Source organism: Ovis aries, chromosome 9 (assembly GCF_016772045.2).
Source record: "Ovis aries strain OAR_USU_Benz2616 breed Rambouillet chromosome 9, ARS-UI_Ramb_v3.0, whole genome shotgun sequence".
NCBI lineage: Eukaryota > Metazoa > Chordata > Mammalia > Artiodactyla > Bovidae > Ovis > Ovis aries.
The window spans coordinates 88,657,983-88,683,101 of record NC_056062.1 but is presented as its reverse complement, the minus strand read 5'-3'; the positions used below and the strand labels follow the sequence as shown (position 1 = coordinate 88,683,101).

Genomic DNA, 25,119 nt, shown 5'->3' with positions numbered 1-25,119 from the left:
AGTACACAAGTAGGTTATCTTAACCACAAGACTAGGATTCTTCATGGACTTCCCTGATAGCTCAGGCAGTAAAGAATCTGCCCTGAGTCAGATTCAATTCCTGAGTCAAGAAGTTCCCCAGGAGAAGGGAATGGCAACCCACTCCAGTATTCTTGCCTGGAGAATTCCATGGACAGACAGGGTGTTGCCGAGTCGGGCACAACTGAGCAGATTCTTAATGTTACACAGTCAAGGAACACTCCCAAAGCTGTTACTCAGTTGCTGTTCTTCTCTCTGACCTCAGATATATACCACACCCAAAATTACTTTGATTGATCCACACACAGAAATTTAGACAAATTTTAAAGTAAGTTACCATCTTAGTCTGCTTGGGCTGCCTTAACATAGTACTTCTTTTTATTGTTGTTCAGTTGAGATGTCATGTCCAGCTCTTTGCAACCCCATGGATGAAGCACGCCAGGCTCCTCTGTCCTCCACTATCATGTTTCCTAAAATTCATGTCCATCCAGTTGATGATGCTGTCTAACCACCCCATCCTCTGCTCCCATCTTCTTTTTTTGCCTGCAATCCTTTCCAGAACCAGGATCTTTTCCAGTGAGTTGGTTATTCCCATCAGGTGGCTGAAGTAATGGAGCATCAGCTTTAGCATCAGTCCTTCCAATGAATATTCAGTGTTGATTTCCTTTAGGATTGACTGACTTGATCTTCTTTCAGTCCAAGGGACTCTCTTGGGTCTTGTCCAGCACCATAATTCTAAAGCATCGCTTCTTTGGTGCTCAGTTTTCCTTATGATCCAACTCTGACATCTGTACATGACTACTGGAAAAACCATACCTCTGCTTATATGGACGTTTTGGCTAACTGATGTCTCTGTTTTTTGACACACTGTCTAGGTTTGTCACAGCTTTCCTTCCAAGGAGCAAGCGTCTTTCAGTTTCAAGGCTGCAGTCACTGTCTGCAGTGACTTTGGAGCCCAAGAAAATAGAATTTGACTCTGCTTCCACTGTTTCCCCTTCTTTCTGCCATGAAGTGATGGGACCAGATGCCACAACCTTATTATTTTTGAATGTTGATTTTCAAGCCAGCTTTTTCAGTCTCCTCTTTCACCGTCATCAAGAGGCTTTTTAGTTTGTCACATTCTGCCATTAAAATAGTATCATCTACATATCTGAGGTTGTTGATCTTTCTCCCAGCAATCCTGATTCATCCAGCCCAGCGTTTCACATGACGTTAAACAAGCATAGACGTTAAACAAGCAGGGTGACAACATACAGTGTTGTGGCATTTCTTGCCCAATTTTGAATTAGCCAGCTGTTTCATGCCTGGTTCTAAATGTTGCTTTTTGACCCACATACAGATTTCTCAGGGGGCAGGTAAGGTGCTCTGGTACTCCCAACTCTTTAAGGATTTTCCACAGTTTGTTGTGATCCGCCGAGTCAAAGGCTTTAGTGTTGTCAATGAAGCAAAAGCAGTTATTTTTCTGCAATTCTATTGCCTTCTCCATGATCCAGTGAATGTTGGCAATTTGATCTCTGGTTCGTCTTCCTCTTCGGAACCCAGTTTGTGTATCCGGAAATTCTCAGTTCACATAATGCTGAAGCCTTGCTTGAACAATTTTGAGAATAAACTTGCTAGGATGTGAAAGGAGCACAGTTGTATGGTAGTTTGAGCATTCTTTGGCATTGCCCTTCTTTGGGATTGGAATGAAAACTGAACTTTTCCAGTTCTGTGGCCACTGCTGAGTTTTCCAAATTGACCAACATACTGAGTCCAGCACTTTCACAGCATCATCTTTCAGGATTTTAAATACTCAGCTGGAATTTCATTTCCTCCTATAGCTTTGTTCATAGCAATTCTTCCTAAGGCCCACGTAACCTGACACTCAGAATGTCTGACGCTAGTGAGTGACCACACCATCATGCTTATCTGGGTGGTTGAAACCTTTTTTGTATAGTTCTTCTGTTTATTCTTGCTACCTGTTCTTAATCTCTTCTGTGTCTGTATGTGTTTTATCTTGCTCATCCTCACATGAAATTTCCCTTTGATATCTCTAATTTTCTTGAAGCAATCTCTAGTTTTCCCTATTCTGTTGTTTTCCTCTATTTCTTTGCATTGTTCAACTGAGAAAGCTTTCTTATCTCTCCTTGCTCTTCTCTGGAACTCTTCATTCAATTCGGTATGTCTTTTCCTTTCTCCCTTGCCTTTTGCTTGTTTAATTCCTCTATTAATATTTGTAAAAGTCTTCTCAGACAACCACTCTGCAGTCTTGAATCTCTTTTTCTTTGGAATGCTTTTGGTCACTGCCTCCTGTACAATGTTACAAACCTCCATCCATAGTTCTTTAGGCATTCTGTCTAGCACGTATAATTCCTTGAATCTATTGGTCACCGCCACTGTATAGTATAAGGGATTTGATTTAGGTCAGACCTGAATGGCCTAGTGGTTTTTCCTACTTTCTTCAGCATAATGCTATTAACTGTTTCAAACATCAGAAACTCTCACAGTTCTGGAGGCCAGGCAGTCCGAGTCCAAGATGCCAGTTGGTTCAGTTTCTGGTGGAGGTGCTCTTCCTTGCTTGCACAGAGGTACCTTCTCTCCGTGTCCTCTCTTGGCCTTTCTTTGGTGTCTGCATGTGGGGAGAGAGAGATCCTTCTTACTCCTCTGCTTTTATGGCCACCAATCTTTTCGAATTGATTAGATATTGATTTGTACAATATAGTTTAGCCTTAGTATCTCCTAAAATTTCTATCTCCAAATACAGATGAAATGGGGAACCAGGGCTTCAAAGTAAATTTTGAAGGGGTCATAATTCAGTCTACAGCAGTTGCTAATATTCAAACATCACAATTTTTCACGTATGTGTTCAGATTTCTGGCTTCCTAAGAAAAAGCCCACAATATCTAAGCACTTTGAACTTTCCTTATTACAAGACAAAAGTGGATTTAAGAGAGGGGCCATGGCTCCCATTTTACGGGCATAATCTCTCCCGTTCACCACAGTCCGCACCCTTTGAAACCTGCTTGGGCCGGGCCAGCATTTAATTTTATGATCCTTGAATATGTAGCATCTTGGACATGGTTTATATTTCTTGTGTGTAAAGCTATTGGTTTATTTTTACTGAAGTATAATTGATTTATAATAATTTTATATTGTGTGTATTTGTGTGTGTGTGTGTGTGTGTGTGTGTGTGAGCTCAGTCATGCCTGACCCTTTGTGACCCCATGAACTGAAGCCCATCAGGCTCCTCTCTCCATGGAATTTTCCAGGCAAGAATTACTTTCAGGTATACTGCATAGAGATTCAGTATTTTTGCAGACTATATTCCATTAAAAGTTATTACAAAACAATGGCTATAACTGCCTTGCTATATATCTTTGTGGCTAATCTATTTTATGTAAGAGTTTGTATCTATTAATTCCATACCACTATCTTGTCACTGCTTGCTTCTTTCTTCTTGCTGATAACGAAGATATTTACATATATATCTGAATCTGTTGTGCTGAATACATTCTTTTTATGTTTTAGATTCCACAAATACTGTCCAAAATACACAGTATTTGTCTTTGTCTGACATTTCACTAAGCGTAGTATTTTCTAGGTCCATCTACATTGCTGCAAAAAGCAGAATTTTGTTTTCGTATTTTTGTTGTTCAGTCATGTTGGATTCTTTCCCCACCCCCCCACCCCCCCCCCCACTCCCGCCCCATGGACAGCGACACGCCAGGCTTCCCTGTCCTTCAGTATCTCCTGGAGTTTGCTCAAACTCATGTCCATTGAGTCAGTTATGCCATCCAACCATCTCATTCTCTGTCACCCGCCTTTTCCTCTTGCCCTCATTTTTCCCAGCATCAGAGGCTTTTCCAATGAATATGCACTTTGCATCAGGTGGTCAAGGTATTGGATTTCCAGCTTCAGCTTCAGTCTTTCCAATGAATATTCAGGATTGATTTCCTCTAGGATTCACTGGTCTAATACCTTGCTGTTCAAGGGACTCTTAAGAGGCTTCTGATGAGTAATATTCATATATATATATATATATACACCATATCTTTTTTATCCATCCATTTATTGATGGACACTTGGGTTGCTTCCATATATTATTTATTGTAAATAGTGCTATTAACTTTGGGAGGCATGTATCTTTCCAAATTAGTGCTTACATTTTTTTTCCAGATATATTCCCAGCAGTGGAATTGCTGGATAATATGGCAGTTATAGTTCTAACTTTTGGAGGAAATTCTATAGTTTTTTACATGGTTGCCTTATCAATTTATATTCCCACCAACAGTGTACAAGTGTTCCCTTTTCTCGATATCCTCAGTAACATTTATTTTTAAAATTTTTGTGATAACAGCTATTTCAACAGGTATAAGGTGATACTTCATTGTGGTTTGAATTTGCATTTCTCTAGAAATTAGATTTTGATCACATTTTCATATGTCTGTTACCCATCTGAATGTCTTCTGTGGAAAAATAACTATTCAGGACTATTGCTCAATATCATTTGGGTTGCTTGTTTGTTTCTTGATACTGAATCTTACAAGCTGTTTACATATTTTGGATTTTATACCTGGGTTGCTCGTGGCATTTGTAAATAGATTCTTCAATTCTGTTTGCTGTCTTTTTGTATTGACAGTATCTTTTGCTCTGCTGAGGATTTTAAGCTTAATTAGGTCCCATTTGTTTATTTTTGCTTTTATTTCTGTTGGCTTAGGAGTTCAGTTCAGTTCAGTTGCTCAGTCATATCTGACTCTTTGTAACCCCATGGACTGCAACATGCCAGGCCTCCCTGTCCATCACTAACTCCTGAAGATCAAACTCATATCCATTGAGTCAGTGACGCCATCCAACTATCTTATCCTCAGTTGTCCCCTTCTCCTACCACCTGCAAACTTTCCCAGCATTAGGGTCTTTTCAAATGAGTCAGTTCTTCACAGTTTGGTTCAGTTCAGTCACTCAGTCATGTCTGGCTTTGCGACCCATGAATTGGAGCACACCAGGCCTCCCTGTCTATCACCAACTCCCGGAGCTCACTCAAACTCATGTCAATCAAATTGGTGATGCCATCCAGCCATCTTATCCTCTGTTGTCCCCTTCTCCTCCTGACCCTAATCCCTTCCAGCATCAGGGTCTTTTCCAATGAGTCAACTCTTCACATGAGGTGGCCAAAGTACTGGAGTTTCAGCTTTAGCATCATTCCTTCAAAAGAACACCCAGGACTGATCTCTTTTAGAATGGACTGGTTGGATCTCCTTGCAGTCCAAGGGACTCTCAAGAGTCTTCTCCAACACCACAGTTCAAAAGCATCAACTCTTTGGCGCTCAGCTTTCTTGACAGTCCAACTCTCACATCCATACATGACCACTGGAAAAACCATAGACTTGACTAGATGGACCTTAGTAGGCAAAGTAATGTCTTTGCTTTTGAATATGCTATCTAGGTTGGTCATAACTTTCCTTCCAAGGAGTAAGCATCTTTTAATTTCATGGCTGCAATCACCATCTGCAGTGATTTTGGAGCCCAAAAAATAAAGTCTGATACTGTTTCCACTGTTTCCCCATCTATTTCCCATGAAATGATGGGACCAGATGCCATGATCTTCGTTTTCTGAATGTTGAGCTTTAAGCCAACTTTTTCACTCTCCTCTTTCACTTTCATCAAGAGGCTTTTTAGTTCCTCTTCACTTTCTGCCATAAGGGTGGTGTCGTCTGCATATCTGAGATTATTGATATTTCTCTCAGCAATGTTGATTCCAGCTTGCGTTTCTTCCAGCCCAGCGTCTCTCATGATGTACTCTGCATAGAAGTTAAATAAGCAGGGTGACAATATACAGCCATGGTGTACTCCTTTTGCTATTTGGAACCAGTCTGTTGTTCCATGTCCAGTTCCAACTGTTGCTTCCTGACCTGCATATAGGTTTCTCAATGGGGTCGCAAAAAGTTGGACACGACTAAGCGACTGAACTGAACTGAATCTTTTCAGATTATATACATATAGAACTAGAGAAAAATAATGTAAAGACCTTAGCAAAATTTTTGTCATATAGGAAATAATGATCCATACAAACAGATGATTGCAAAATGTGTGTTCCAGTTAGAAAAAAAGAGAAAGATCTTAGGAAATTTCCCAATGGTTTCAGTGATTCGCATTTAAAAACCAGTAGATTCTTGGTCAGTGCGTCTCTACAGTGTCTGAGTAGGAGTGAAAATTTCTAATGTCATATAAATCACACATTGCATTATTCGAATCAGTTAAATAAGATTCTTAAAGTATATACTCTCTGTTTTGTGTAAAAAATTAACATGGTATTTTATGAACTCAGGGCAAGAGAAAAAAGATGCTATAAATATTTTAAAGTGTGGTGCTGTTGACATTGACATTGACAATGAAACAAGAAAATCTTGAAGACTTTAATATTCAACGTCATGAGGCAAATATTGACTAAGACGTTTGTCAATGTTCAATTTTAAGTATGATTATTTTTGATAATTATTGACACAAGCTGTTGAGATGAGCACTCAACATTCTAAAAACTGACCAAATTTTCATGATGTTGTCGGTTAAAAATTGAATGAAGCAGACTTTTCAGAAACAAGTGTCATTACCTAACACTGACAATTTGCTATATTTCGTTAGATCTTATTATTCACATATTAAAATATTTTCACTGGATTGAAACCTGATTACAAGTAGGAATCACCTGGAGGTTGATATTCAAAATAGAGAAGACTACCCAGACTCTACTTTGCAGATCTTGCTTCATCAGGAAAAGGATCAGAAATCTATATTTAAAAAACACCTGAGGCGAGTCCAGTGATCTGGATTTCAGAAATGCTGAAATATTGCTCGAAAATATCTTTATTCTGATCCTGAAACAATAGCACATGAGATTTTCATAAATAATTGCAAAGATTCAGATAACTACACTTTGAATAATGTGTATGTAAACTATATATGTGGAGAAGGGAACGGCAACCCATTGCAGTTTTCTTGCCTGGAGAATTCTATGGACAGAGGAGCCTTGTGGGCTACAGTCCATGGGGTTACAAAGAGTCAGACATGACTGAGGTGACTAATACTAATACAATACTAAACTATAGATGAATCATCTTGGGGGAATTTTAATTATGTGGTATATTTTATAAGCAGTTTAATAAATTACAGAAATAAAATTTTAAGAAGACTCAGCTAAAATAATTTTTTGACAATTAGCATTACCCTAAATTTGATATTCTTAAAATATTTCTCAGTGAAACACACTACAGACAGTTTTTATAGTGGATATTTTTTAAGCATAAAATGTTTATGCTTCATATTTTTGTCATTTGTTTTTTTTAGACTAAATACTATAGAATTAGGTTGTATATATTGAGTTTAAAATCTTTCTTTCAGAAGTCTCATGGCACTTATAATAATTTCTCTCTCTTTTAAGCCGAACCAATATTCTATCAGCGCACAATGTGTTTATGAAGCAATATCCTAAAATATTCTTGCAGAAAAAAGTCAGACTGCCTAAACTTTTCAAAGAGGAAGAGAAAAGGTAATGATATCTTCTTTTGAAAGCAAGCCTTTGTGTGTGTGGATGTGTGTGTGTTTGTGCAGATGCGTGTGAATACATGGAAAAACAAGTGGAACTCAAGCACTGAGTGTTTGATCGGTTCCCAGTGCTACATGTTAGGGATCAGCCAAGGAAACGGATATTGGTAAGGAAGGTTGAATTCCTACCATAATTCTGCAGGCTTTTAATTAGGTTGTAAGATAACTAGGACTAATAAATATGTGTAGCTCCTTGAATTTTTTCATTAAACAACTATCCCTATACAACAAACTTGATAAAATGCTATTAGGAATGAGAATATAGTAAATGATACAGAGAAAACTAAATAAATTATAATTTGTGAGAGAATATTTTATATAACTGGAGAATAATCTAGATGTTTTTGGTTCATTTTGTAAAAAATTCATACTACTAAAATTATTCAAGATGATATAAATAAAAATAATTATGGTATGAATAAAAACAGTTGTAAAAATAGCTCTTCAAAAGTATTTTTGAAGCCTAAATAGAACAAAAGCAAAAATTAAAAACTCATAGTCTCAGTGATATGACTAGATGTTCTTTTTAAGAAAAGGTGCTTTCTCTGCAATTTAATATTTTTGGAGTATAGAAAATGAATATAGGTTGTGTATTTGCCATGCAGGTATAACAAGATTTCACAAGAATAGTATAAACAAGACATATCAGTTTTTAGTTATGACTGTAAGACTCTACACATGGACATCACCAGATGGGCAACACCGAAATCAGATTGATTATATTCTTTGCAGTCAAGATGGAGAAACTCTATACAGTCAGCAAAAATAAGACTGGGAGCTAACTGTGGCTTAGATTATAAACTCCTTATTGCCAAATTCAGACTTAAGAAAGTAGGGAAAACCACTAGACCATTCAGGCATGACCTAAATCAAATCCCTTATGATTATACAGTGGAAGTGAGAAATAGATTTCAGGGACTAGATCTGATAGATAGAGTGCCTGATGAACTATGGACTGAGGTTTGTGACATTGTACAGGAGACAGGGATCAAGACCATCCCCATGGAAAAAAAATGCAAAAAAGCAAAATGGCTGTCTGGGGAGGACATACAAATAGCTGTGAAAAGAAGAGAGGTGAAAAGCAAAGGAGAAAAGGAAAGATATAAGCATCTGAATGCAGAGTTCCAAAGAATAACAAGGAGAGATAAGAAAGCCTTCCTCAGGGATCAGTGCAAAGAAACAGAGGAAAAAAGCAGAATGGGTAAGACTAGAGATCTCTTAAAAAAATTAGAGATACCAAGGGAAACTTTCATGCAAAGATAGGCTTGATAAAGGACAGAAATGGTCTGGACCTAACAGAAGCAGAAGATATTAAGAAGAGATGGCAAGAAAACACAGAAGGATTGTACAAAAATGATCTTCACAACCAAGATAATCACAATGGTGTGATCACTCACCTAGAACTAGACATCCTGGACTGTGAAGTCAAGTGGGCCTTAAAAAGCATCACTATGAACAAAGCTAGTGGAGGTGATGGAATTCCAGTTGAGCTATTTCAAATCCTGAAAGATGATGCTGGGAAAGTGCTGCACTCAATATGCCAGCAAATTTGGAAAACTCAGCAGTGGCCACAGGTCTGGAAGAGGTCAATTTTCATTCCAATCCCAAAGAAAGGCTATGCCAAAGAATGCTCAAACTACCGCACAATGCACTCATCTCACATGCTAGTAATGCTCAAAATTCTCAAGACAGGCTTCAGCAATACGTGAACTGTGACCTTCCAGATGTTCAAGCTGGTTTTATAAACCGTAGAGGAACCAGAGATCAAATTACCAACATCCGCTGATCATTGAAAAGGCAAGAGAGTTCCAGAAAAAAACATCTGTTTCTGCTTTATTGACTATGCCAAAGCCTTTCACTGTGTGGATCACAAGAAACTGTGGAAAATTCTGAAAGAGATGGGAATACCAGACCACCTGACCTGCCTCTTGAGAAATCTGTATGCAGGTCAGGAAGCAACAGTTAGAACTGGACATGGAACAACAGACTGGTTCCAAATAGCAAAAGGAGCACATCATGGATGTATATTGTCACCCTGTTTATTTAACTTACCTGCAGAGTACATCATGAGAAACCCTGGGCTGTAAGAAGCACAAGCTGGAATCAAGACTGCTGGGAGAAATATCAATAACCTCAGATATGCAGATGACACCACCTTTATGGCAGAAAGTGAAGAGGAACTAAAAAGCCTCTTGATGAAAGTGAAAGAGAAGAGTGAAAAAGTTGGCTTAAAGCTCAACACTCAGAAAATGAAGATCATGGTGTCTGGTCCCATCACTTCATGGGAAATAGATGGGGAAACAGTGTCAGACTTTAATTTTTGGGGCTCCCAAATCACTGCAGATGGTAACTTCAGCCATGAAATTAAAAGACACTTACGCCTTGGAAGAAAAGTTATGACCAACCTAGAGAGCATATTCAAAAGCAGAGACATTACTTTGCCAACAAAAATCCATCTAGTCAAGGCTATGGTTTTTCCTGTGGTCATGTATGGATGTGAGAGTTGGATTGTGAAGAAAGCTGAGTGCCTAAGAATTGATGCTTTTGAACTGTGGTGTTGGAGAAGACTCTTGAGAGTCCCTTGGATTGCAAGGAGATCCAACCAGTCCATGCTAAAGGAGATCAGTCCTGGGTGTTCATTGGAAGGACTGATGCTAAAGCTGAAACTCCAGTCCTTTGGCCACCTCATGGGAAGAGTTGACTCATTGGAAAATACCCTGATTCTGGGAGGGATTGGGGGCAGGAAGAGAAGGAGACAACAGAGGATGAGATGGCTGGATGACGTCACTGACCTGACGGACATGAGTTTGAATAGACTCTGGGAGTTGGTCATGGACAAGTAGGCCTGGCGTGCTGCTGTCCATGGGGTCGCAAAGAGTTGGACACGTCTGAGCAACTGAACTGAACTGAACTGATAAGGCATATATGGGCTTCCCTGGTAGCTCAGCTGGTAAAGAATCTGCCTGCAATGCGTGAGACCCTAGGTAGATTCCTCGGTCGGGAGGATACCCTGGAGAAAGGGATAGGCTACCCACTTCAGTATTCTTGGGCTTGACTCAGACCGTGAAGAATTCATGTGCAACACAGGCAAGCTGGGTTCTAAGCACAGTGGATTCAGGCAGAGTAATAGTGCTAGTCGCTCAGTGGTGTCTGACTCTTCACAACTCCTGGAACTGTAGACTGCTGGGCTCTCTTCTCTCTGGGGATTCTCTAGGCAGGAATACTGGAGTGGGTTGCCATTCTGTTCTGCAGGGGATCTTCCACACCCAGGCATTGAATCCAGATCGCCTGCATTACAGGCTGATTCTTTACTACCTGAGCCACCAGAGAAGTCCACATACAGGCATACATAAAAAATAAAGTGTTAGCCATAGTGAATTAGCATATTAGTACACTATAGTTAAGTTGACTTCATCTCATGAGTACAAAGAAGCTTTGTTATAAAAGCTGTTGTTAAAATTTTATATTAGTAGCTCAAAGAGAAACTATATGATGATATCTACAGATGATGAAAAGGCATTTGATTTAATTCAGTATCCTGTCTCATAGTAAAAGGAAAATCAGGCAAGTAAAAATGTGTAATGAATACAATCATGTGACTGTTAAGAAATACAAAATGTTTCTCTCTCTTTTGGTCATGAAAAATCATCTGCTCTAAAGTAACAATAAAATATCTTAAAATGGAATTAAAATAAATTACAGAAAATATATTAAGAAATTATAAATCTCATCTACACTTAGCTTACATTGGTCCCTCATGTAATGTGATAAACTCATATATGCCCAGTTGATGGGAAGAAAGCTGCAGTTAATTCAGAGAACATTTGGCAGGATAAAATCATTCAGGAAACAAGAATCTTAGTAGACACTAAATTCCTGCACTATTAAATTATTAATCAATAACCTTTACCTATTATCATTGTCATATTCAACACTTTATAATTCATTTAATTCAAATGTCCTGTGACAGATACAATAGCCAGACTGAAGTATGACACCTCCTTTGCGGTGGCAGCTCGTGAGAATACTGATGCCAGGGCATTTTCTAAGCAGTGAAGTAAGACAGTCATGTGCAAGGAGAACAGAAGAAATGCTTTATATAACCATGAAAATGACTTGGAGCAAAGCTGCACTAATGAAAATAAATGGAACACATGGCAGAGACATAGGGAAACATTTCTACATGAGCAAAAAATGTGAGCACAGGACGAGAATGAGACAAAGGGCTGTTTGGAACTGTGACCATTACCTAAACTCTTTTTTTTTTTTTTTGGTGGATCATCTAGACAGAAGGTGAACTTTTGGTATATTCACAGACATGGGAAATCAAATAGACACATTAAAAAAAAAGCACACTAAATTTTGATCCAGAAGACTTGGATTTGCATTGTTGTTCTACCCAATAGCAAAAATGTGTCTTTGGAATTGTCTTTGAACATTGACTGCACTCCAGATTTTTTTACTCAGAAAAAGAGGATAATGTTATCCTACACAAAGTTATGCATTGAAAGAGTGTTTTAATCTAATAGCTCATTACTGAGCTTCCCTAGTGACTCATATGATAAAGAATCTGCCTGCAGTATGGGAGACTTGGGCTTGACCCCTGGGTTGAGAAGATCCTTTGGAGAAGGAAATGGCTACCCAGTACAGTATTCTTTGTTGGGAGAATTCCATGGACAGAGGATTCTGACAGGCTACAACCCATGGGATCACATATTATTACTGTGGACTACAGATTTAAACAATAATCACCTCCACAACAAATCAATAAAAATGCACAGCATTGCTTGCTTCAAAAATTTTTAAAAAACAAGAAATATATAGACTTTAATCAGTGAATTTTTACATTAGCTTATATCCAAGGAAAAAGAAGTTTAAGATAATAATAGCAACAGAAGAAACAAAATACATCCACAGAACTGTAGAAATCTATATTAAAGATACATTTATAAAAAACATAATTTTTTAGGAGAATGGGAATTTAAATATTTGCAAGGATTCCTGGATCCCTGTTAATGTCTTGTCTTTATAAAAATTCCTATTTGACATTACAGATACTTTAGGGGGACATATGTAATAAAGATAATATTTTATATTATATTTTGATATTAATATATTCTCTTAATAATATGACTTCTGCACTCCATGTATCATCATGGTTTCAGAGAAAAGAGAAGGGTAAATAGTGCATTGAGAAGGAGAAACTTATAAAATGGAGGCATATGAGGAACAGTAGTGATATAGAAACAGAGGAGGTTAGCTAAGCTTGAAAAGTGTTGATCTTCATTCACTCCCATTGGAGTACAAAATGAAGCTGGGCAAAGGCTAACAGCTTTGCAAGAGAATGCACTGGTCAGAGCAAACACACTCTTCCAACAACACAAGAGAAGACTCTACACATGGACATCACCAGATGGTCCATACCGAATCAGATTGATTATATTCTTTGCAGCTGAAAATGGAGAAGCTCTATACAGTTAGCAAAAACAAGACCAGGAGCTGACTGTGGCTCAGACCATGAACTCCTCATTGCCAAATTCAGACTTAAATTGAAGAAAGTAGGGAAAACCACTAGACCATTCAGGTATAGCTAAATCAAATCCCTTATGATTATACAGTAGAAGTGAGACATAAATTTAAGGGACTAGATCTGATAGAGTGCCTGATCAACTATGGATGGAGGTTCATGACATTGTACAGGAGGTGGTGATCAAACAATCCCCAAGGGAAAAAAAAATGCAACAAGGCAAAATGGTTGTCTGAGGACGCCTTACAAATAATTGAGAGAAGAGAGGCAAAAGGCAAAGGAGAAAAGGAAAGATATGCCATCTGAATGCAGAGTTTCAAAGAATAGCAAGGAAAGGTAAGAAGACCTTCCTAGGTGATCAATGAAAGAAATAAAGGAAAAAAAAAGAATAGAATGGGAAAGACTAGAGATCTCTTCAAGAAAATTGGAGATACCAAGGGAACATTTCATGCGAAGATGGACACAATAAAGGACAGAAGTGGTATGGACCTAACAGAAGCAGAAGATGTTCAAAGAGGTAGGAAGAATACAGAGAAGAACTATACAAAAAAGATCTTCATGATCCAGGTAACCATGATGGTGTGATCACCCACCTAGAGCCAGACATCCTGGAGTTCAAAGTCAAGTGGGCCTTAGAGGGAATCACTACAAACAAAACTAGTGGAGGTGATGGAATTTCAGTTGAGCTATTTCAAATCCTAAAAGATGATGCTGTGAAAGTGCTGCACTCAGTGCCCCAGCAAATTTGGAATACTCAGCCATGGCCACAGGACTGGAAAAGGTCAGTTTTCATTCCAGTCCCTAAGAAAGGCCATGCCAAAGAACGCTCAGACTACTGCACAGTTGCACTCATCTCACATGCTAGCAAAGTAATGCTCAAATTTCTCCAAGTTAAGCTTCAACAGTGCATGAACCAAGAACTTCCAGATGTTCGAGCTGAATTTAGAAAAGGCAGAGGAATTAGAGATCAGGTTGCTAACATCCGTTGGATCATAAAAAAAGAAGAGAATTCCAGAAAAACTTCTATTTCTGTTTCACTGACTATACTAAAGCTGTCTGTGGAAAATTCTTCAAGAGATGGGAATACCAAACCACTGTCTCCTGAGAAACTTTTATGCAGGTCAAGAAGTAACAGTTAGAACCAGACATGAAACAACAGACTGGTTCCAAATTGGGAAAAGAGTAGGTCAAGGCTGTATATTGTTACCTGCTTATTAAACTTATATGCAGAGTACATCATGTGAAAAGCTAGGTGGATGAATCATAAGCTGGAATCAAGTTTACTGGAAGAAATATCAACAACCTCAGATATACAGGTGTACTGCTTTAATGGCAGAAAGTGAAGAGGAACTAAAGAGCCTCTTGATGAAGGTAAAAGAGGAGAGTGAAAAATCTGGCTTAAGACTCAACATTCAAAAAACTAAGATCATGTCATCCAGTCTCACTCAGTTCAGTTCAGTTGCTCAGTCGTGTCTGACTCTTTGCGACCCCATGAATCGCAGCACATCAGGTCTCCCTGTCCATCACCAACTCCCGGAGCTCACTCAAACTCACATCCATTGAGTCCGTGATGCCCTCCAGCCATCTCATCCTCTGTCATCCCCTTCTCCTTCTGCCCCCAATCCCTCCCAGCGAGACTTTTCCAATGAGTCAACTCTTCGCATGATGTGGCCAAAGTACTGGAGTTTCAGCTTTATCATCATTCCCTCCAAAGAACACCCAGAGCTGATCTCCTTCAGAATGGACTGGTTGGATCTTCTTGCAGTCCAAGGGACTCTCAGGAGTCTTCTCCAGTCTCATTCGGTTCAGTTCAGTTCATTTCAGTTCAGTTCAGTTCAGTCGCTCAGTCGTGTCCGACTCTTTGCGACCCCATGAATAGCAGCACTTCATGGCAAATAGATGGGGAAACAAGGGAAACCTTGGCAGACTTTACTGGGCTCCACAATCACTGCTGATGGTGATTGCATGCATGAAATTAAAAGATGTTTGCTCCTTGGAAGAAAGGCTATGACAAACCTAGACCGCATATTAAAAAACAGACACTACCTCTCCAACAAAGGTCCTATAGTAAAAGTGATGGTTTTACCAGTAGTTATGTATGGATGTGAGATTTGGAACATAAAGAAGGCTTAGTGCTGAAGAAATGTTGTATGAAACTGTGGTGTTGGAGAAGACTCTTGAGAGTCCCTTGGACTGCAAGGAGATCCAAACAGTCCATCCTAAAGGAAATCAGTCCTGACTATTCATTGGAAGGACTGATGCTGAAGCTGAAACTCTAGTACTTTGGCCACCTCATGCAAAAAACTGACTGAATTGAAAAGATCCTGATGTTGGGAAAGATTGAATGTGGGAGGAGAAGGGGACAGCAGAGGATGAGATGGTTGGATAGCATCACCGACACATGAGTTTGAGTAAGCTTTGGGAGTTGGTGATGGACAGGTAGGCCTGGTGTACTGTGGTTCATGGGGTCACAAAGAGTCGGACATGACTGAGTGACTGAACTGACTGAACTGAACTTGGGAGCAAAGCCTAAGTATTTAAACAAATATTCCTAGATGACTTTTGAAAATTATCGTTATAGTAAGACCTAACTTGAGCATCATTCAACATGAAGTGAGAATAATACTGCAGTATTTCTGTGAATTAAGATGCCAAGTGATACACAAAAGCTAAGGCTTTTGGTTCCGCTTGGCTTGTGTCTAGCATATACAAGGTCCAGAAATGACTACAAACAGTGTTGAGGAGACAATGAGATACTAACAGCACTGAAGGGCTGTCGGGCAGAGGGGGAGCACAGGTTGCTGAGACAGAAATCTGGATGAACCAGGCGAGAGCTAGCCAGCAGGAATGAATGACATTCCAGAAGTTGCAATCTTTCCTCAATAGATGCCGGGCTAGGGGCTTGCGTAGACCTGCAGTCACCATGCAACAGGAATGTGATGATGATCAGCTCACAGTTCACAGGGAAGAGAAGCTTCTTCCTCAAACCATGCTCATATTGGCAACCGGCTGGAAGAAGCACAAGCTGGAATCAAGATTTCCGGGAGAAATATCAATAACCTCAGATATGCAGATGACACCACCCTTATAGCAGAAAGTGAAGAGGAACTAAAAAGCCTCTTGATGAAAGTGAAAGAGAAGAGTGAAAAAGTTGGCTTAAAGCTCAACATTCAGAAAATGAAGATCATGGCGTCTGGTCCCATCACTTCATGGGAAATAGATGGGAAATAATGGAAACAGTGGCAGACTTTATTTTGGGAGGGCTCCAAATTCACTGCAGATGGTGACTGCAGCCATGAAATTAAAAGACGCTTACTCCTTGGAAGGAAAGTTATGACCAACCTAGATAGCATATTCAAAAGCAGAGACATTACTTTGCCAAAAAAGGTCCGTCTAGTCAAGGCTATGATTTTTCCAGTGGGCATGTATGGACGTGAGAGTTGGACTGTGAAGAAATCTGAGTGCCCAAGAATTGATGCTTTTGAACTGTGGTGTTGGAGAAGACTCTTGAGAGTCCCTTGGACTGCAAGGAGATCCAACCAGTCCTTCATAACGGAGATCAGTCCTGGGTGTTCTTTGGAAGTAATGATGCTAAAGCTGAAACTCCACTACTTTGCCTACCTCATGTGAAGAGTTGACTCATTGGAAAAGACTCTGAGGCTGGGAGGGATTAGGGGCAGGAGGAGAAGGGGACGACAGAGGATGAGATAGCTGGATGGCATCACCGACTCGATGGACATGAGTCTGAGTGAACTCCCAGAGTTGGTTGTGGACAGGGAGGCCTGGCGTGCTGCAATTCATGGGGTCGCAAAGAGCCTGACACAACTGAGCGACTGAACTGAACTGAACTGAACTGAACTGAACCTCTCCCAACATATACTCAAACCAAGTTCTGAAAGGAAATGAAATAGAAAATCGACATGACTGAGTCTTCATTTACTTAACAAGAACAAGATTATCTTACCCTAACTGTTTCAAATTAATGGGACAGACACCATGTGATGGGTCAAGTTAGCTCAGTCACTCAGTCTTGTACGACTCTTTGCGACCCCATGGTCTGCAGCACACCAGGCCTCTCTGTCAATAACCAACTCCCAGAGTTTTTTGAGTCATGTCCATTGAGTCAGTGATGCCATCCAACCATCTTATCCTCTGTTGTCCCCTTCTCCTCCTGCCCTCAGTCTTTCCCAGCATCAGGGTCTTTTCAAATGAGTCAGTTCTTCGCATCAGGTGGCCAAAGGATTGGAGTTTCAGCCTCAGCATCAGTCCGTCCAGTGAATATTTGGGACTGATTTCCTTTAGGATGGACTGGTCGGATCTCCTTGCTGTCCAGGGGACTCTCAAGAGTCTTCTCCAACACCGCAGTTCAAAAGCATCAATATATATACATATATGTATATATATATAAATAGTCTTCTTTGTATATTGTAGAGTTTAGATAAAATTCAATCCCACTAATCTACTTAGGTATTAAAATACAAAAACTGCATCCATAGAAAAGAGCCAGAGGAAAATGTCCTTTAACAATGTGAAGGGGCTCCTGTCCGTATGAAATATGTTATTCTAAACGTTCACATCTCAGGATGCCTGTTAAGGCACAATTAACATGGATACTGACATAACTTTTCTTTAGTAGAAGAGCAATTGGAAATCTAATTAGGACATTGTAAGAAGGAAATTTCAGAGTAATGATAGCAAAAAGTAACCTCATGTGAATAGATGTCTACATCATGTATCATCAGGAATGCAAATTGAAGCAATAGTAAGACACCATTATAAACTTATTAGAAGATCCAAAATCCAGAACGCTGACAATGCCAAATATCAGCAAGATTGTGGAGCAACAAGGACTCTCATTTATTACTGGTGAAAATGCAAACTGGTACTGGCAGTTTGGTGGTTTCTTACAAAACTCAGCCCACTCTTACCACAAAATTCAACAATAACACTTCTTGTCATTTACCCAAAGAAGTTGAAATACATGACACACAAAAGGTGGCACACAAATACTTATAGCAACTTTATTCATAATTGCCAAAACCTGGATGCAATCAAGATGTCCTTCAGTAGGTGAATGGCTAAACGAAGTGTGCTACATCAGATAATGAAACATTATCTAGTGTTAAAAGAGAGCCACAGAGCCATGAAAAGACATGAAAGAAACTTAATTACATGTTACTAAGTGAAAGAAATTAAAAGCCATGAAATTAAAAGACGCTTACTCCTTGGAAGGAAAGTTATGATCAACCTAGATAGCATATTCAAAAGCAGAGACATTACTTTGCCGACTAAGGTCCGTCTAGTCAAGGCTATGGTTTTTCCAGTGGTCATGTATGGATGTGAGAGTTGGACTGTGAAGAAGGCTGAGCGCCGAAGAATTGATGCTTCTGTACTGTGGTGTTGGGGAAGACTCTTGAGAGTCCCTTGGACTGCAAGGAGATCCAACCAGTCCATCCTAAAGGAGATCAGCCCTGGGATTTCTTTGGAAGGAATGATGCTAAAGTTGAGACTCCAGTACTTTGGCCACCTCATGTGAAGAGCTGACTCATTTGAAAAGACTCTGATGCTGGGAGGGATTGGGGGCAGGAGGAGAAGGGGACGACCGAGGATGAGATGGCTGGATGGCATCACGGACTCGATGGACGCGAGTCTGAGTGAACTCCAGGAGTTGGTGATGGACAGGGAGGCCTGGCATGCTGCGATTCATGGGGTCGCAAAGAGTCGGACACGACTGAGTGACTGAACTGAACTGAAGTGAAAGAAGGCAATATGAAAAGGAAATGTTGTATAATCCCCACTGTATGATATTCTAGAAAATAAAAAACTAGGGAGATGGTAAAAAGAGTAGCAGTTGCCAGGGTTAGGGGGAAGGGAGGGATGAATAGATGGAATCAGACAATTTCAATGAAAATACTCTATATGATACTATAATGGTGGTTATATATAATTATATGCTTATCCACCCCATAGAGTTGCGGGTCAACACCAAGAGTGAGCCCTAATGTAAGCTATAGGTTTTGGCTAATGATGATTCAATGTAGGTTCAGCAATTGTAAGAAATGTACTAGACTTGCAGAGGATGTTGATAATACGGAAAGCTGTGCGCAGGTGGGGTATATATGGGAAATCTCTGTACTTTCTGCTCATTTTGTATAAACAAATAAATACAGATACATACAGGAGTTATTTATTTTGTGATCCAAAAAGATGTATGGTGGAGGGTTGCAGAATAAACTCTCCTTCACGGTCATTTATTATTAAGCATTTACAGAGGTAGCATTACTTGAGAGTCAAAGACAGAAAGTTGGCATTGCTTTCAAAGCAACTTTCAATAAACTCCAAATCAGTGCTTCTCAGCTTTTCATATGTGCATTAATCTCCAGGGTATTGGGAGTAGTTGTTTTTTAAAATGCAGATTTTGATTCAGAAAGTCTAAGGTGGGGTAGAAAGAGTGTTTCTAATAAGCTGGCAGCTGCTGCCGCTCCCGGTCCATGGGCCACAATTGAACTATTCAATTTTTTTCTTTAAGAAAAGGGAAAAAAAAATACAGAATTGCAACTTTTTAATGGAAAAATTTAATCTCGCTTTTAAATAATTCATTCATTCATTTATGGGCTTATTTCAGTTCGTTAAACGGCATTGCTGTGCATGCTCTTTGGCCATAATGCAGTTGTTTTATTAAATTTATAGCAAATATCATGTTGCAGTTAATATGCAGAGTGTGACATTTTGGAGTTTCTTTGGTAGATTTTTACTCAGTACATTTTAGTGAAATGCAGCAAGTATCTGTTATCTTTAAAATTTCAATTCTAATTGAGTATAGGATCAGATAAGGAAGAAACATAGGTAAATTGCTATGTTCAGAAGGAGATTCCAAGTTTATAATGTATAACAGATTATGACGGATTTGTAATCATAAATTGCAATATTTTGCAATATCATTTTCTCTCAGTTTGTGTTATGTAACAAACAATTGAATGACTTAAGTTGGGAAGAGTGAAAAGATTTTGGGAGTCTGCAAATGGTGTTCTCCCATCCCACCAGGCCCAGGACTCCACCAAGAGTCCTCTCCAAGTTCCAAAGGCAGCCTGGCCAGAAGCGTCTGCTGGGATCCTCCTCATGGGCTCAGAAGTCTGTGTGCTCACTCAGTTGGTCAAATTACCAATCACTCCAAAAGCTTTCAACATGTGTTTTGTGCAAAAACCAATGCTTTAATTTGGACTTTAGATTCTGAAGAGATTAGGTTATCCCAGCTGCTTGAATTAAAGCTCAGAATTTCACTTCTAGATCTAAAAGCAGTAGTAACAAGTGGCTATGATCTGATTAAAATGATGTGGAACTTTGTAATTTGTATATTTTCTCAAACATTTTAAAACAATAATTTGGTATAGTACATAAGCTACCTAGATGGATTATAAATTCTTTCTAAAAGTGTAAGTTCAGAAAGTGTTGGAAAATAGGAATATTTGGAGATAAAGCAACTGAAAACCTAGGCAAATGAATTCTAATTAGATTGATTTTAAAAAATCTCAGCAAAATTGATTTTTTTGCTTGTGATTTTCTTCTGAAAATCACAGATCTATTTTGAGAAAATCTGTTTTGTTCTCTAGCATTGTCAAAATTACCCTTGGATAACAGCTACATCTAAGTAGTGTTTATTTCATGCTAGCTTGGATCTAGCCTCAAGACATTTAACTATTTGGAAAATATGTATTTAACATTAGAACTAATAAAACTACTCTTATGGTTGTAAAACCCATATTTTCATTGAAGTTTTGAGATCTATTGAATGAGATGCTCCTTGTATTTTTAAAAGTCAGAATTGGAACACTTCTGCTTTACTGAATGTGCATGCTAAGTCGCTTCAGTCATGTCTGACCCTGCCACCCCATGGACCATAGCCTGCCAAGCTTTTCTATCCATGGGATTCTCCAGGCAGGAATACTGGAGCGGATTGCCATGCCCTCCTCCAGGGGATCTTCCTGACCCAAGGATCAAACCCAAGTCTCTTACGTCTCCTGCACTGGCAGGCATGTTCTTCACCGCTAGCATGGCACTATTGGTAAAGAACCCACCTGTTTCACACTCTTCAGAAAGAAACCTTATGATACCTCAGGAGGCTTGTTTATTTAGTCTTATTCACTTAATACATACCAAGCAGTGACCATGTGCTGAATCAGTTGGGCAGGGTCTCTGTACTTAGAAGGTGCGTGTTGGCGTCACCGAGAGGCCCTGAGTAAGAAGGATGAAAGAAATGAAATGAGTGTCAGAGATGATTACAAGTTTGGGAGCTGGTTGCACTGAAAGAGCTTATGCTAGCCACAGATGGTGTCCTGGAAATCAAGGCAAGCATCCCTGAGGGAAGGCAAGTTTAAATTCAAAGATGACTTAACGGTTGGCTAAAAGAAAGGAGAGACTCTCTGAGGCAGAGAGGCCTGAGTGTGATGTTCTTCACACTGCTGATTATCCAAGGACTCATGAAGCTCTCCCTACTGATACTCTGCTTGCCCTGTTTAGCAGCTGTGAACAGAAACGTAAAAATGGTATTTCTTCAAAACTGCCCATGTTCTCCACCACAGATTCCAAGAGGAAAATGGTGGGTGGGAGGGATGCGAGAGGAAAAAGAAAGAAAAAAGGAAGAAAATAAAAGGGGAAGGGAGAAATACAGGGGAGAAACGAAGGACCATCTTGCCAGCTCAGGAGCAGTACTGTGACCTTTCAGAGAATTCTATGAAGGAAAGAGAGGGAACTTTATAGAAACCTAACTGGTTGCTTCAGCCATGCTCTGGGGTCATCCTTTGTGTCATCCTGATGTCATCCAGATTAAAGCCTTTAATATGACATAAGCGAAATTCTGTATGGGTTGGGGCGTTATTGTAGCAAAGTGATGGTGATTTGTAAAAATCATTTGTGTGTGCAGGATTTTCCTGTGTTAAAGTGGACTGATACAGGAAAGTTTCAAGTCTGAGTCTACAAACAAGCATCATTTATGTTTACGACCCCCACTGATAAGTGATAGATTTTGCTGGAAGGGAGGACCTTCGGTTATGCTTCTTTCTTGATGATTTTGGTTAGAAGTATCTGAGAATAGGTGCTAAGAACGGAATTGCTTGGCCTCATAAAGGTATTCTAATTTGGAGTTGTGGAGCAAGTCTGGAGTGGGGAAAGACAGACAAAAATGGGGTGAAAAAGAAGCAGGAGTAGCCAGGAAATAACTGAGGGGAGATGTGTACTGAGTGAGGAAAACCCCCTGATCCTGGGCAGGGAGGTGAGGGCATTTAGGAAAAGAGAGGTCGGTTAGTGGATTTCAAGTACCCTGTTTCATATGTGGTCAGGATCAGTTCAGTCACTCAGCCGTGTCTGATTCTTGGCAACCCCATGGACTGCAGCACGCCAGGCCTCCCTGTCCATCACCAACTCCCAGAATTTATTCAAACTCATGTCCATTGAGTCGGTGATGCCAACCAACTGTCTCATCCTCTGTCGTCCCCTTCTCCTCTTGCCTTCAATCTTTCCCAGCATCAGGGTCTTTTCCAATGAGTCAGTTCCTCACATCAGGTGGCCAAAGTCATATGTGATACAAACATCTAAGATAACCCCAGCATTTGATGAAGTCTGCCGTACTTACAAATGCTCTGAATACTTGGTTTAGTTTAGTTTAGTTAAGTTATGTTGAGGAAATACAGAAAAAGTTGGTTTTACCTCTGGATAAACAAGGCGTGGAATAAGGAGAATATTTAAGGAAGAAGCGCAGTGGCAAAGGAGACGTTAGGATGTAAGTATAATCTCCTGGGAAATTGCTGGAAATTTAGGAAGAGCTTTCTACATGCATGAATTTCCGCGGGAACTTATTTTAAAAAGATAGCATATGATATTCCTTAGATGCAAAATTTAAAATAAAATGATGCAGACAGGGTCATCGTTACCATCTTTGTAAAGTAATTAACCTCCAATTAAAATAAATACATTTATATTAAAAAAAGAAAATGATGCAAATGAAATTATTTACAAAACAGAAATGTGTTCACAGACTTAGACAACATACTTATGGTTAGGGGAAAAGGGTGGAAGGAAGGGATAGTTAATTTCAGGTTGACATATACACACTGCTATATTTAAAACGGATAACCAGCAAGGACCTGTATATAGCACAGTAACTCTGCTCAATGGTGTGTGACAGGCAGCCTGAATGGAAGGGGTGTTTTGGGGGAGAATGGATATATGTAAATGTAAATCTGATCTCTCTGCTGTGCACCTGAGATTATTGCAACCTTGATAATTGCTTATTGCCAATATAAAACAAAAAGTTTTTTAAAAGAGAAGTAGTGAACAATGTGAAATTATGAGTTCAGCTGAAGAAGTAATGTGAGTGGTGATGTCTTATTATTCCTGTTCATCAAAGATCATATGTAACTAAGAAAAAAAAGTCACCTTTGAGTTAAAGGGAGTCAGTCCTAAGGTTCAAAAAGATATGGTTGAAATTTTGGACTTTCTTCCCTATTGTATAATATTGGTGGCAGGAAATTTTGCTCCCTGTCTCCAAATTGATCCTTCCATTTCCGTAAATTAGGGGTTCCACTCATTACTTAGATTAGCCCTATGGGGTTAAGATTTACTCGAAGAGATTAGTATAAAATAAAAAGAGAAATTCTGAACATTCACAAGCCACATTTTCTTTGCATTTGATTCTTCAAAAATTTAAAATTAGGTTCGGCTTTTGTGACACTGTACCTGAATAACTGGAATGGTGTTTATCATTATTTCTTAAGAGTAAGTAATAATCGTTAATTCCTATACAGATGTCAAGTAGAGAGCATTAAGTACTGACATAAGACTGTCCATAAAATGTGGAAATGAGAATGGAAAAAGAAACTAAATGGAAGCCACTGAGGGGAATGTGTGAGAGCTTGACAAATAGCTGATTTTAGAATGCTGAGCGAAAGCAAAGATCAGTTAAAATTAGATAATGCAGATTTGTAATCACCCAAGTGTGTGACCAATTCAGCAATGTTCTTTGGGTGGAAAAAGTAGGGTGATTAAATTGGAAATATGGAAATGATTCATACCTGGGAGCTAAGATAATGAACACAAAGAACTCTACTTGGGCTAGAGAGTCAGGAAATGTTTGCTGAATTGAATCATGACTGGAGGGAATTTAGGTTGCAAGTAAAGATAGCACACAATATTTGATTAGTATTTTCTAAATATATGTTAATATATTGCTATATTAAAAATTATCTTAGATATCCCAACTTTTTAATTTGTTGCCTATTAATATTTGCAATTAACCCTTCGGAGATAAATCTGTTATAATCTTCTCTAAATAACTTTCTTGTATGTCTGTATAGTTTGTCATATAATCTGGAAAATGTATTGCTGCCTTATTCTGTAGAATACATGTAAGTCCAATGTTCATTTTTAAATGTGGATTTTCTATTGCTCCTTGGAAATGAAAGAGAAGACATTGAGTCTGTCAAGGACATTAATTTAATAGAAACCAGGGAAATATTGCTTACCTCTGTCTAATCTTAAAATATTCTTTCTTATATTATAAGAGGTGACAGGATTCCAATGTTGACTGTCAAGAGTTTATAATGGAACTTGTCTTCAACTCTCCTCAATTTTAACTTTGGATATATTGGCAGCATGTGGGACAAAGTCAGCACTCTTGCTCAGCACAAAACAAAGTCTGCAACTCACCAACTTTCATCCTGGGGCTGGAGACTTACCCTCTGCTATGTCCCTGTTTTGGCATTAGTGATAATTAAGCTAACATCAACAGATAGAGTAAACTTAGTTTCTTGAAATGACTGAACTTAATTTTTATTGTTATAAGTCAGGATGATTTCAGTTTCCTTAAAAAATGACTGAAGAATCCCAGCAAATATAGAAAAAGGACACATATTTTTCTGGCTTTAACAACTATTAGTAAAATTTCGGAGAAGGCGATGGCACCCCACTCCAGTACTCTTGCCTGGAAAATCCCGTGGACGGAG

General features: G+C 39.1%; 1 protein-coding gene across 1 annotated transcript in view; it reads left to right on the top strand.

Moving 5' to 3' along the window:
* CNBD1 (cyclic nucleotide binding domain containing 1) overlaps positions 1 to 25,119 on the top strand; it is a 494,615-nt gene that overhangs the window by 42,551 nt on the left and 426,945 nt on the right. The window contains exon 3 of the mRNA XM_027973294.2: positions 7,433 to 7,540. Within this exon, the coding sequence (XP_027829095.2) occupies positions 7,433 to 7,540 (108 nt within the window). The remainder of the gene's footprint in view (positions 1 to 7,432; positions 7,541 to 25,119) is intronic.